General features: G+C 33.1%; 1 protein-coding gene across 5 annotated transcripts; it reads right to left on the reverse strand.

Annotated features, from left to right (window-relative positions):
* Positions 1 to 509: 509 nt before the first annotated feature.
* LOC145000860 (potassium transporter 4-like) lies at positions 510 to 9,480 on the reverse strand. Of its 5 annotated transcripts, none has more exons than XM_078960156.1 (12): positions 9,356 to 9,480; positions 9,182 to 9,224; positions 8,186 to 8,250; positions 7,659 to 7,896; positions 6,541 to 6,783; positions 5,731 to 5,787; positions 5,231 to 5,491; positions 4,722 to 4,774; positions 4,295 to 4,409; positions 3,958 to 4,212; positions 2,678 to 3,356; positions 510 to 1,010 (listed from the first exon to the last, which is right to left on the reverse strand). In XM_078960156.1, the coding sequence occupies exons 3-12, from the start codon at positions 8,234 to 8,236 to the stop codon at positions 617 to 619; spliced, it is 2,346 nt and encodes a 781-aa protein (XP_078816282.1). In that variant the 5' UTR covers positions 8,237 to 8,250; positions 9,182 to 9,224; positions 9,356 to 9,480; the 3' UTR covers positions 510 to 616. The 5 variants fall into 5 exon arrangements, with proteins under 5 accessions (XP_078816282.1, XP_078816281.1, XP_078816279.1 ...); XM_078960155.1 differs by having other exon boundaries at positions 9,143 to 9,224; XM_078960153.1 differs by lacking the exon at positions 9,356 to 9,480 and having other exon boundaries at positions 9,182 to 9,349.
* Between the last annotated feature and the right edge of the window lie 5,773 nt (positions 9,481 to 15,253).

Consider the following 15,253-nt stretch of genomic DNA (forward strand, 5'->3'; position numbering starts at 1 on the left):
ATAACTTTGAGAAACCCTCATGAAATCTCCCTAAAATCAACATTAAGCTTAACTCGCAACTGCGAATCTCCTAATTTGCAAAAAATAATAATAATAATAATAATAATAATAATAATAATAATAATAATAATAATATTAAATAAATAAATAATAATGATAATGATAAATAAATAAATAAATAGCTTCAGCTAAAACTATAAATATAAATAGTTTTCGAAAAACTGAAAATTGAAGTTAGGGTCCTCAATATATGACTTCATATAAATAGTTTTGGACATAGAATTTCAGGAATTAAATTGAAGTTAGGGTCCTCAATATATGACTTCATATAAATAGTTTTCGAAAAAATTAAAAAATAAATAAACCCTGATTAAAGATCTTCATCTACTTACACACGCAACAAAATGGGTTGGATTAAACAATTTTTTTAACATTATGAGTTAGTGTCTAGAGGCTAGAGGTCATTTATCCTTTTTTCACAAACAATACATAAAAAGCACGATTCAGGATTCATGGTTCATGGTTTTTTGTTAAAAATTCAATAAAATCCATACAAATATAATTCCATATTATTGCTTACAAACAAATAAAAAGCAAGCAATACCAAGAACATATCCTAAACATAATATATCATCCCAACTTCAATCAAACTTATATGAGGAATATGAAGTGCGACTGCGGGCCCCCTACAATTTTTACGAAGAAACGAATATCCAATATCAATCACGAGTTTCTTCAAGTAAGAAGAGGATCTACGCGCCTTAACATACGAGTGTCCCATGATATACGCAACTCCGGCCTCTTTCGCCTGAATCAACTGCAAAAGCTCGTCTTTCACGGCGGCATCCATCACCGGACCGGCGGGCGGCAGTTGGAACCGCACTTGGCGCCGCCGGATTTGCGGGTTTTCGTCATCGAATTCGGATCTTAACCGTTGTAGCATCAAAGATTTGCTACTTTGTATGGAGGAGGATTCGAGTTGATCCGAGACCATTAATGTCGCGTTTGATCTAGGATTTTTAATGGTTGAGAATTAATTTGTGAGAATATAGAAATGTAGTTGTTTATTATAGCATATCCTACTTTCAAATACAAAGCAATTTTTACTGTTATAATAAGAAAAAATGAAAGCGCGATGGTATAAGTGGGGTCGTTTTTTATTTCTTGTTACGTTGTAACAAGGATGTGACTAGACAAGATTTCTAGGGCTATTTAAGATGATGAGGGTATTTATGTCTTTTTCATAGACTAGGGGTTGAGAGTGAGTCGGTTTCCCAACTTTTTGGGTGGGAACAAAAAGTTGCAAGTTTTTTCCCATTGACAATAGTTACAAAAACAGTCTATGTTTGACTTTTTCATTGTCAAAACTCAAAAGTCTTTTAATAGTTTTTACTTCAGATTTTGATGAGAGGTGTTACTAGTTTAGAGTTAGGAGGTTAAAAACTACATTGAATTTTTACAGAATTTTGAGTAGAAATGTTATGGAGTTGAAAAGATTAAAAATCTATGTCTAATTTTAAATTTGAAAAAAGCTAAGTTTGACCAATTGACCTGTTGAAACTCAAAAGTGTGAATTCCTCACTTATTGATTCTAACCTCCTTACCTCTAGGAGAAGCATGCGAGAACCTAATAAAGGACTAAATGCAATAAATAGCAACATACTTCCAATTATATGTTCATTATAAAATCATAATTTCATTTTTTTCTACTATATTTTTTTCTTATCAAGGCATTGTGCTTTATAAAATCTACCCAATTATAGCATTATATTTTCAATTTTGTTTCTAATTAGGACATTGTACTTTGAAAATTCTATCCAATTACAATATTGTACTATCATTTCTTTCTTATTAGCACATTGTAGTTTCAAAATTCTATCCAATCATAGCATTGTACTTTCAATTTTTCTTATTAGGACATTGTACTTTCATTTTTTTTCTTATTAGGTCATTGTATTTTGAAAAATCTACTCAATTACAGCAGTGAAGATTGCTTTGAACTTGGATAACACTGGTAAATTTTTCAAAGTACAATGTTCTAACATAAAGAAATGAGAGTAAATTTTTAATAATAGACCTTATATTTCGTGTATTTCTCAGATTAAACCTCAACTTTAATTTTTTTCCTGAAAAAGACCTTGTATTTTTTTCATTTTTTTTTCCATCTGGCCCTTTTCCTCATTTTTTTCCAAAAAAAAAAAAAAAACTTGTAAAATGTGTGTTTTTTTCAGAAAAAACTAAAAAAGTTGAGGTTTTTTTCGGAAACAGTTAGAAGGTTTAGGGTTCTTTTCGGAAGAAAAAAAATGGTTAATCTCATAAAAGACCTTATATTTTGTGTTTTTTTCCGGATTAAACCTCAACATTATTTTTTCATGAAAAAGACTTTGCATATTTTCATTTTTTCCGATCCGACCCTTTTAGTCCTTTTTCTCAAAAAAAAACATATCGTAAAATTTGAGGGTTTTTTCAGGAAAAACGAAAAAAGTTGACGATTTATTTGGAAACATTTACAAGGTTGAGGATTTTTTTTCAGAAATAATGAAAAAACATAACGTCTTTTTCATGAAAAAAAAAATAAAGATGAGGTTTAATCCATTAAAAAAAAAAACACAAAAAATATAAGGTCTTACGAAATTAAACAAAAGTACGTTGCTATTTCTTGTTAAAAAAAACTAACCTGGTGCTAATAACGGCCATTCGACCATCAAAGGAGGTGTTCTCAGAGGTGGACAACTGGGGTTCCACAGCCTCCATTTGTATAAACTCTGCAATACTTTGAATCAACTGATTCTCAAAATTCCCATCATCTCTCTGAATATCTTTATACCCGTATCTCACGATACACCTATACATCCGATACGGTCTCGGGCAGATCCGCCCGATCAAAAACCGTTCTTCGGGCAGCACAAAAGGCACAGGAACATGTTTCACACACACAAACACCAACACATTGTGAAAAGCGGGCAGATTCGTCACAAAATGAGAGAAAATCGAAGGGACACCCGTGGCAAGTTCAGAGTAAATGAGCCCGATTCCGGGCACACGAACAATTCCCAAAGTGGGGCCCAGCCCAAGAAGCCATTTTAAGGAAACTTTATTGTGAAGGTCATTGTTGTACTTTTTACGGGTGCCATAATGCCAGATGTACATGATGATTATGAAGACTAGGGCTATTAGAAGAGAGACCCAACCTCCTTGAGGGACTTTTGTTAGTGCGGATGAGAGGTAGATTCCTTCTATGAACCAAAAGAATATAAGGAATGTTGTGGAAATTATAATGTTTTTTTGCCACACGAAGGTTATCACGAGTGCCATGAGAAAAGTTGTGATGAACATAACTGTCATGCATGCGATGCCTGAAAATTAACAATTCAAGTATCAGACAAATAAGGAATTGGAAATCTGGAATATCAAGGAATCATGAAATGAATTTAGTGATCAAAAGTAAATCAACTCCGAAAATTTTATGTTATACTCTCAAGGTTTGTTTTTTGTTTATTGTTGATATATAGATAGTTGGATTCAAATCTTTATTTATGTAACAAGGGTAATTTGGTCATTTTGTAAAAAAGAACGGAATCGAATTCGGAAATCCTTCCTGAATGGTGAAAGCAATCAAATGTGGAATTTGAAGGATTCCGACGGAATTGGATTGAAAGTTTTCCATTTGGCAACAAACACGCCATGGAATGGAATCTCGAATTACAATTCCATTGGATTCAATCAGATGATGAGAAACAAAGCCAGAATGTTTTCTCCGAAAGGGTACTTTAGTCTTTTAATAAAAATAAAAAAAAAAAAAAAAAAAAAAAGGAAGAGTGGAATTGGATTCCTTAGAATCCTTCCACTCTCCAATCGGGATGATGAAATCCATCAAATATGGTATACAACAGATTCCGACGGGAATGGAATCTGGAATTCCAATTCCGCCCTAACAAATAGTCAAATGTTACTTACCATAAGCATGGCCAACTAGAGTAGTGTCCTGGAATCCCACAGCAACCAAAAGAGTAAGAACCATAAGGATCCAATTAATTTCCGGGATATAAATCTGACCAAACATGTGTTTTGATGTATGGACGATTTTGACCCTGGGGAAACACCCAAGGGCATTGCATTGTTTCACAATCGAAAAGGTAGCTGAAATGATAGCTTGACTCCCTACAACAGATGCCAGAGTAGCAATAACAAACATCGGCCAAAACAAAGGCTCTGCAACACAACACAACACAACAGAGGATGCTAAATAACAAACGTAGCCCAGGGGCAATTTGGTAATTTGAATGAGACTAACCAGGTACAGATTTATAGAAACTGTCGGGAATGGAAGTAATGTTTTTAGACAAATAAGCAGCCTGGCCCATGTATTGTATGACTAAACATGGGTATACAACAATGGTAAACGCAAGCTGCATTTACATAAATAAGTGTTAGAATTACCAAAAAAACAAGATAGCATAAATTTATTTTCTATTTTCTATTACAACATTGTGCTTTGAAAAATGTTACCTAATTGTATAAATGTACTTTGGTTGGGGTTAAATGCAAGAAATAGCTGTTTGTTATACTTATAGCACCCTACTTTCATTTGTATAATTATATACAGTAGTAAATTCATTAAAATAAAGAGTAATTTCACTGCTATATATATACTATAGAGTAGATTTCTCAAAGTATAATATAATGTTCTAACAAGAAAAAACTTGAAAGTACAATGTTACCCTCATTGAGAAGGCAGTGAAATGGCCAAGATCTGCAAACATAGCTTCAGTACCTGAAAAACATGGAGATAACAGTAATGAAATTGAAATATACCATGTTTACCAAAAAAAAAAAAAAAAAAAAATAGAAAATGAAAAGAGCATTTTCACAAACTATGTTAGAAAAAAAAACAATACATACGGAAATGAGGCCTCCCTGTTAAAGTTGTTAACATTTTACAAAAATTCCCTTTTTATTCAAATCTTTTTTAGGGTTAAATGCAAGAAATACGTATTTTCAATTTCCTTTTCTTATTACAGCTGGAAAATTTGCTTTGACATTGCTACAATTGGCTAGATTTTTCAAAATAAAAATAGTACAATGCTATAACAAACAAATCAATGAAAGTAGATTGCTATTTCTTGCATTTAACCCTGTTTTTCAAACTTATGGGGGCAAAAAACAGAAGAAATGGCCTAAAATGTGAAATTTGAAAGCAAAATGAAGTAAAATATTTAGTTTGAAATACCTGTTATGGAGAGAAGAACACCTCCAAGGGCCAACCAGCCATCTTTACCAGTGTGTCTAAAGAATGTGATTATATAATGTGGAGACAATGCATATATGATTTTAGGGTTCCAATGTATGATATTATATAATCCAATTCCAAATATTGAAAGCAACCATATAATAACAATTGGAGCAAACACAATTGCCACTCGTTGAGTACCCGTGTGTTGTAGAGCAAACAACCCAATCAATAGCACACATGCTAATAATAGAACTGACCCTACAAAAACAAATTCAATTTTCCAAAAAGATTAACACCCAAAATTCCAATATTTTCCATTTATTTACATCTAAACAATACCAATATAGACAGTAACAAATAACAATAACAATAGCAGTGAGGATAAAAGTAATAGATTGTTTTTCATAAATCATGTGAAATTTTTCTATTTGAATTACAATGAACATTTTTTTTACTGAGAAATAAGAGAGGAAATTTAATCTGTAGAACATAGTTACCATTAGTTAGCTGTAGTCCAACACCTTCAATTTGAAGTCCTGATACTGCTGACATAACTGCAACACCATATATACCATATGTATTATTCGTTTTTTTCAAAAAAAGAAAATGTAATAATATCCCTTTTTGGATGTCATAAAATTGATGCAAACATTTCCTTTTGTAGAAGTGTTAAATCGATATTTATTAGATTTTAGTCCACAAGATATCTTTACTTCATCATCATTGAAAAGTATTTTAGATAATTTGGCTTCCTTATACCATATGTCATTCAAAAGTTGCAGTTATTTTGATTATATGCTCAAACTAAAAAATTCTAAGCTTTTTAATTGATTTAAAGACGTTAGATTCTGCAAAAGGGTATTTATTTGAAAAACAACTGAGTTTGCCAATTTTGAGTTTAAAGAGTTTTTTCCAAATTTCTGCAACAAAAATTAGTTTTTTATTCAATATATACAACATTTTTTGAGAACCAAAAGATGTGATGCTTAAACTACTGAAAAATGGTTGCATAATCCATATCAGTTGCATAAACTGGTAAAAGGTGAAACTGAAACATTGTTACATAAATAAGCATTCAACCAATGCCACATCAGCAAGTAAAAAGTTTCTGTTTTGTTCCTAAAATGAAACTTCCAAAAAACCACATTGTTGCATAAATTAGGTAAAAATGAAACTTTATGCACATTTAGCCCCAAATAATAATATTAATTCGAATAAAACCGTAACTCGTATGATAATGAAAAGTCAAATCTTGACTTTATTCTTTGCAACAAAGTCAAAGTTGAAAACTTACAAATAGCACTTACCAGAAATAGCAGGAGTAATGACACCATCACCAATAACCATGGAAGCTCCTAAAAGAACAATAACAAGTAAAGATGTTCTTAACTTTTTATGTTTCTCCAAAAACCTCTTCAATGGTGAAGGTGATGGAGGCTGTGAAGGACCATATTTGTAAGAAGTCAACTCTTCATCAGCTGCTTGTTGATTTGGAAGCAAACTAAACTTAGCATGCCTACAGAGTAATGAGTAAAGAGCAATGGTCCCACCTGAACGAAAAAAGCTTAAATTCAGCATTCACCACATCATATTTTTAGTAACATATGCCTCGTTTGTTTGTTATACAGTACAGGACTGGACAGGACAGAACAGGTTGTACTGTGTTTGGTGGCACGAAAAAATTTTAACTTTTAGTTCCACCGAAAAAGGTGAGATACTCACTCTCGATCTCTTGCTTTACCAAAAGACATAAATGCCCTCCTTATCCTAATCATCGAAAATAGCCCTAGAAAGCTTTTCCACAAAGCCTTGTTGACTTGGATTGATGTCAATGGGATAAAAAATTTAATCTTTGGTTCCACCTAAAAAAGTGGGACACAGACTCACTCTGGATCTCTCATTTGTGAAAAAGACGTAAATGCCCTCCTCATCCTGATCATAAGTGCAAAAAATTTAATAAAGACTAGTTGACTTGGACTGATGTCAATGGGACAAAAAAGTTAATCTTTGGTTCCACCTAAAAAAAGTGGGACACGGACTCACTCTTGATCTCTCATTTGCGCAAAAGACGTAAATGCCCTCCTCAGTTTGATCATTTGTGCAAAAAATTTAATAAAGACTTGTTGACTTAGACTGATGTCAATGGGACAAAAAATTTAATCTTTGGTTCCACCTAAAAAAAAGTGGGACACAGACTCTGGATCTCTCATTTGTGAAAAAGACTTAAATGCCCTCATCATGGAAAATAGCCCTTGTGGAGGACGCCTTGTAGAGCATCTGGCGTGCATTGGATATCTCCCGTTTGTGAAAAAGACATAAATGCCCTCATCACAAAGCTTGTCCAGTCATGTCCCATGTAACAAACGGGGCAATAGAGAAGAAATAAGTAAGCAAATTTAAAAGTGTGGGACTATATTTTACTCACCTTCACCATTATCATCAGCACTCAATATGATAAAAACATATTTAAGCAAAGGGATTAGAGTCAAGGTCCAAAATATCAAGGAAAATGCCCCAAATATCACTTCTGGGGTTTGATAATCCATCAAATTGCCAATAAATATGCTTTTATAGACATAAAGAGGTGAAGTGCCCAAATCTCCATATACCACCCCAAAGCTTTGATATGCCAACAATAAATTCCGGGATAAAGTCAAGAAAAACTGCAATATACCAAATTGTGAGCTTTAAAAAGAAAAACATAAAAGAAATCAAGATTACTAATATATAGATAAAGAATTCTGAATGTTCTAGAGCTGTAGAAATCATGTGTTTGGATGTGCACTTTGTAGCTACTTATTACCATTTGAATAATTAGAATTAGATTCATGTAATAAGTTTATCAGATGATGAGTTGGTTAACGCCAGGGATATGTATGTAATTTCATATTTATCTCAATATGTATTTAGTAGAAACTAAAAAATAATAATAATAATAAAATTGTAAGAAACCTGAGAAGGATTTCGATAATTTAAGGTGCCAGATTCTGGCTCCATCGGCATTGGCCGAAACCTGCCTGCAACAATTAAAAAAGTTCTTTTTTTTAAAAGAAAAAAAAAAAGTTGCAATATAAAAATTCAGTTTATAATATTTATTCAGTTTATTCGATCCAAAAAAGAAAAAAGTCTTTGTTCATACAGGACTTCCTACAAACATACATTAAATATCTATTCAGCACTTTTTTTCAACTGAAAAAAAAAAGGTAGGCCTTAAGTCACTGTCATAGAACTAGTATACACACACATACATATACATCTTGAGGTATGAATATATAATTAACAATTCACTAAACAAATATGCATGATTCATCGGATAAGTATTGTTATTCCATATCATATGTAAGCATTTTATGTAGTTTATATTATCTTTCAACATCAAATGGAGGTAAGTAGGTAACATCTGCACAAAAAATAACTGCAGGAAATAGAAACGTAAGCAATAATTAGTAATTACCATTCATTATCCTATGAAAACTGAAAAGAAATGCATTTTTTCTAGGGAAGAATCATTAATTTTGCAACCACAAAGATGACTAAAACATCAGAAACGATGATAATATTGAACTTAAGCGAAACTCAAGGCATGTTCATGAGCTGTAAGCATACTTTGCCACAGACAGAGTACTAAGTAAACCCCAAAAACTATCGAACTACATCTATCGTCAAATCTATTGATCAAGGCACTATTACTATTAGTTAACAAATTTATAAATTTATTGAAACTAAGTTAAGCTGGCTTATGATTTCGAAGAAATAACACATGAATTTGCAATTAATATACAAATAAAACTAATTTTTTGGTTGATTAAACTGGTGAGTTTTCGTTCCTAATCAAATAATCAAATTGTGGTATTGGGTATAATTCATTTACTATGAATACCACAAAATTAACGAAAATAATGAACTAACGAGTGTGAGAGAAAGAAAGAGAGATGTCGTGAAGGAAACCGGGATTTGTTGATGAGCAAAGCGACGTACTGATTCTTGATTTCTGGTAAGACAAACAGAGAAATTAAATATAATATACGAAATACAGAAGACTTTGCGTGTGTTTGTGTGTGTGTTTGTGTTTGTGTTTGTGTTTGAGTGTGAGAGAGATGAGGGAGGGAGAAAGAAGTGAACCTAATCCAGTGAGAATCGTAGATGGAAAAAAGACCAGATCGAGCAGGGGAAGGAGAAAGGAGAGAGGGCTAGTTTTGGTAATTTGAGAGTATGTTGAGGGTGTTTTTGTCCTTTCAGTTAATAAGCTACAAAAAACATTATTAGACTAGAATATCATCTGTTGTGTTAAATGACGTTTTTGGCGTTTTTTTATTCTGAAACCGATAGCAATAGCATTATATTATTGGACTACAATATCATCCGTTGAGCCTGAGGGCTAGTTTTGGCATTTTGAAAATAGTTTGGTTGAGTAGATTCATCGAAGTTAAGGGTGTTTTGGTAAAAATCTTTACTAGTTGAAGAGATAGTACAATGTACGGTTATTGATTAAACTATTAAACTAATTTTACGAATAATATTATTTATAGAAACAATTAATTTTTTTGTATTGGGGAAAACTATAGTCTTTATATATTAGTTTATATATTAGTTTCGTAAACCATTTGATCTTTTTTTTTTTTTATTTCCTTTGATTCAGATTTCAAAATTTATTATAAATTTAGTTTAAAATTTATATTTTATCTTAAATTTTAAATTTTATTACAAATTTGATCTAAATTTTATATTTTTGACCTAAATTTTAGAATTTTGTTATGAGTTCATCCTAATTCTAATTTTTTTACAATTTTTTTCTCAAAATTTTGTTTCGAATATATTTTTTCTTTATAAAAATCATATTTATAAAAAAAAACATATTTTCACATATAAAAACAAAAACTTATGTTTTCTATATAAAAACTTTTTTAAAGAACTTTTTGTATATGAAATACTTATTTATAAAAATAGGTATTTATTAAGTATATAAATATATACAAATCCGTTTTTATAAAAAAAAAATGTTTACATACATGTATTTTACAAAAAAAAAAATGTATATACACCTATTTTATTATAAATACATTTGTATGCAAACATATACTTATAAAAAAAATGGAAAATGACTTGATAGGGTAAGATATTTTTTGAAATGTACACATTTAGTCATTATTCTTTTTTTTTTTGTAAAATAAACTCTTATATTTTATTTTTTGTAACAATGTAATCCTTATGATTGGCTATACCCGGTATATCGGTCATATACGAATTTTCTTTTAGGGAAAATGACTTGATAGGGTAAGATATTTTTTGAATTATACACATTTAGTCCTTATTCTTTTTTTTTGTAAAATAAACCCTTATATTCTATTAATATGTACACATTAGGCCATTTTCATCGGATTCTACAGATTTTGCTGATGTGGAAGAATAAGTGGCACCAAATAGCAATTAATTAGCTTAGTTACCGGAGGTGGGTGATCCTCCAACAACAAGAAAAGGGTGGCGGCCCTTCTCTTTCTCGTCTCTCTTCCTTTCGGTCGAACAGCAACAGTCAAACACCCTTTACCTGTTATGTTTCTCCGATTTGTCTCTCTTTGCCTCCACCATTGAGATATGTTGCCAGAAAAGGAAGAAAGAATCGACGAGGGGGCTGCCAGAGCAGCTCCTCGCCGCCAACTACCATCTCTACTTCCTCCTGCCTCCCTTCAACCTTGTTGTTTTTGCCATCATTCCTCCTTGCTACCAGTGATATGTAGGAACACACAAAGGAGTCGCCGGAGATCAGGGTTCTCCCTCTTTTTCATGATGAATAAAAGTTGGAAAAATCTCGTTGTGGATATGTGGATGCCACCTGGGTATTTCATTTCAACAAAATAAAAGAAAGGAAAAATGACTTGATAGGGTAAGTACTTTTTGAAATGTACACATTTAGTCCTTATTTTTTTTTTTTTTTTTGTAAAATAAACTCTTCTACGTCAGCAAAACCTGTAGAATCCGGTGAAAAGGACCTAATGTATACATATTAATAAAGTATAAGGGTTTATTTTACAAACAAAAAAGAATAAGGACTAAATGTGTACCTTTCAAAAAGTATTTTACCCTATCAAGTCATTATCCCAAAAAAAAAATGTGTACAAACACCTATTTCATCGTAAACGTATATATTTCCTTTGTAAAAACATATTTATATGCACCTAAATAAATGTTTGTATGCATTTTTTGTAAAAACATATTTATAAATAAACACCTATTTGTATATGTAGATAAATAGATGTGTATCTATATTTTTTATATTCACTAGGTGTGTATGTATATATTTTTTTATATGCACACAAATAAGTGTGTATCTATATTTTTTTATCAAATTTTGTTTGTATATATTTCTTGTATAAAAACGTGTTTGAATAATTTTTTATATAATAAGTGTTTGTATATATTTTATATATAATCGTGTTTGAATACAAATGCATTTATAATAAAATATGTGTTTATAAAATAGGGTAAATGTCACTGTGGCCTATGTAACAACCCAAAAATTTCCATTCGTTAAAACCACCCACTACAATTGAAGTTATATATGTTTCTGCTAACTATCAAACTTTTGGGATAAGTTTGAGTGTTTTAAAGTTAGTGCTCCAGAAGATATCAGGAGAGAGGATACCCTAAGGTTTGATATGTTGCAATAAGTGCCCAAAACTTCAAGAGTTTGGAATATTATAGTCCAAAAATGGTATTCGGATCGAAAACTGTCAAGACTATATAAGGAAAACTTAGCCATTTGGAATTCATTTCTTACATTTCCAACTAGAGAAAACCCAAATTCTCTCTCAAGGATCTTCACCCGATCATCCCCAATTGTAAGTACTTCAACCTAGAGTGTATTTAAGTGTGTTATATGCCTTGATAGCATGAAAAGTCAGCCAAAACACCAAGGAAATGGTGTTCACGGCCCAAGATCTTCTTGGACCGTGAACACTAAATTTAGGACCAAAGTGTGCCCAATGTCCCTCCAAACCTTGGAACTGAACCTAGAGACTACCCATGACTTGTTAGACCTCAAAAACGTTAAGCATCAAGGGCTAGAAGTGAGTTCACGGCCAACGATGTTTTTGGGCCGTGAACTCCATTTTATGGTGCCAAAATGCCCTAAATGCCTTCCTTAAGCCAAGAGACTAGCCTAGCACTTTACCATGATGTGTTTAGGACTCAAAGAAACCAAAATACAAACACTCATAGGTGTTTACGGCCGCAAACACTTGTCAAAGTGGTCCATGGGCTGTAAACTCAAGTTAGGAGTGTTTTGAATCCACAAACACTTCCTAAGGCTTAGACTTGAATTTAGGATGCTTCATTTTGACCTTTAGGACCCTCATAAGCATAAATGGCCATAATTTTATGGTAGTAAACTCATTTGGGCCATGAACTCCTCAAAAACTCCAAAGAAGGTGGTCTTTCTCATCCTAGGGTAGAGCTAATGTCCCTAAATCATCCCTAGCCTTCAAAACTTGCACTTACACATGAGTAGCCATGAGTTTACGGCCATAAACTCCCTTGGGCCCTGAACGCATGGTAGTAAACTCATGTGAGTGCCTTTATACCTTCCTATGTTGAATCACATGTGATTCCAACACTTAGTCAAGATCTTTCCTAGTCCCGGAAGGTGTTTTCTTTCATATAGTTGTTTATAAACACTATATTCATGTCAATATGTGTCCTTATATACCATTTAGGACTTATTGTATCGCGGGACTTCATTTGTGGAACTTCTCATCCTTACACGCATAACCGTTTGAATCACCCACATCGGGTGAGTTCATACCCCGTAATGAATCTTTTAACTATTTTAACTGTTTTAAGGGGGGAATACACGTTGAACGCAATGATAATTGTGTAAATGTTTGTTATTAAACATCGTTCAAAATGTTACATTTGTTATTTATAAGTTGTCAAAACATTTCGAAACTCGTTTAAAGTTATGTTACTTTATAGTTATACAAAACTCCATTTTTAAAGTAAGAGCATAACTTAGTAGAGAAATGAGTCTTTTCAGTAACAGTCCAAGTAGAGCATTAGTAAACTATTACAGGATATAGTTTAGGAGAATGATATTCATTACTTCTAGTACAATGAAGCACCCAAAGAAACAATACCAAAACAGAACGAACAGTGAAGAGAATCAAACATTACCAGAACAGAACAGAACAAGTTAAGTTGCTATAGCATGAGAACACACAGACAGGATCTAATTATACCAATGAATCAGTAACGCATTTGTGATAGTTATATTGGGTATACATGATCATATAACTTTAATGTGAATTACACGGCTTGCATGGATTTGTTGGTGTCGCGTTTGGTTCCCTTAATCTCTTTTCATTGAGAGCGTTTAGTAGGGGTTCTAGCTTTCACATTATGACCGTAATTAGACAAATATGTTTTTAGGTTATTAGTACATCCACATGTCATTATAAACGACATCCGTGTACTTACTTTTCCCATTACTTTCATAAAGTGACAATACCACTTGAAAGTTGATCTATTTTCTAGTCAAGATAGTTATAAACTAGGGAGAATATACTTTACATTTGACAAAGGAACAATCGGGTTTAACACAGAATAGAAGATGCCTTGGTAGAAGGCTAGGCTGCGATTAAAGGTTAGGATCACGATGCTAACTTTATGATTCCTTAATGTATACGCTATAGGATACCTATATGCTAGTAGATTCCGACAGCTAATAGGATGTGTGCTCTTCTCTATAATTCTTGTTGCCGTTGGATGTGGGCTTGCACTGAGGTCACCCAATCTATTATCTACCCGAATATATATATATATATATATATATATATATATATATATATATATATATATATATATATATATATATATATATATATATATATATGCTTAGTATACATTAAGTCATCATAGGGGTACCAGGTATGGATCAGGTCATAGGATACAGAGTCAACGCACAGTTATTCTAGTACAAAACTTACTTATCAAAGTCAGTAATTTTGGTATACAAAACTAGAGATTTCCCACAAAAGGGCTTAATCCATTTATTAAGCCAGTACAGTTTTAGAGACTTTAGGTGCATTAAATCTATAACACCTTAGTTTATACACCATGGTTATATATAAAACTAACATCCAATAGATAGTTAAATGTGTGTCTTCCCCCGACGTCCTATTCCCGTTGGATGTGGGCTTAGGGCAGATTCCCCCAATTAACTATCTACTCGATATCAGATTATATATAGCAGTATAAACAAAGCTATTATAAAAGTAATCACCGTAGTCATTATTTTAATATAAGAAAAATAGGTTTTCTTAAAAGAACTGTAACATCCACCTCTGGAACGTATCACAATATTGTCCGCTTTGGGCCACTCGGCACGAGGACTTCCCAGGGGGTCACCCATCCTGGTACTACTCCCGCCCGAGCACGCTTAACTGCAGAGTTCTTATGGGATCTGCTCCCCTCACGGCTTTAAAACGCGTTGTGACAAAGAAGGTATCCACACCCCTTATAAGGAGATGTTTTGTTCTCCTTCCAAGCCGATGTAGGATCAGGTGCAACCCACCTTCACCCCCCATTATAGGGTTCGACGTCCCTGTCAAACACATCGACCCGTGCCCTAGCTCTGATACCATTTGTAACATCCACCTCTGGCACGTATCACAATATTGTCCGCTTTGGGCCACTCGGCACGAGGACTTCCCAGGGGGTCACCCATCCTGGTACTACTCCCGCCCGAGCACGCTTAACTGCAGAGTTCTTATGGGATCTGCTTCCCTCACGGCTTTAAAACGCGTTGTGACAAGGAAGGTATCCACACCCCTTATAAGGAGATGTTTTGTTCTCCTTCCAAGCCGATGTAGGATCAGGTGCAACCCACCTTGGAGGGGACCAATCCTCGAGGATCGATTGTTAGGACCGATGGGTAGTCAGCACCCCAGAATGGCTTGACATGGGTAATCAGCACCCCAGAATGGCTTGACATGGGTAGGACGGCACCCCAGAATGGCCGTATGGGTA

The sequence above is a fragment of the Lactuca saligna genome, chromosome 6, assembly GCF_052625555.1.
Source record: "Lactuca saligna cultivar CGN05327 chromosome 6, ASM5262555v1, whole genome shotgun sequence".
Classification (NCBI taxonomy): domain Eukaryota; kingdom Viridiplantae; phylum Streptophyta; class Magnoliopsida; order Asterales; family Asteraceae; genus Lactuca; species Lactuca saligna.

Coding starts and splice junctions, on each gene's coding strand:
- LOC145000860 (XM_078960156.1), bottom strand. CDS start 8,236: ATGCCGATGGAGCCAGAATCTGGCACCTTAAATTATCGAAATCCTTCT. Junction 5,492..5,730: donor TGGACTACAGCTAACTAATG/GTAACTATGTTC, acceptor TTGTTTTTGTAG/GGTCAGTTCTATTATTAGCA. Junction 4,775..5,230: donor TGTTCTTCTCTCCATAACAG/GTATTTCAAACT, acceptor CATGTTTTTCAG/GTACTGAAGCTATGTTTGCA.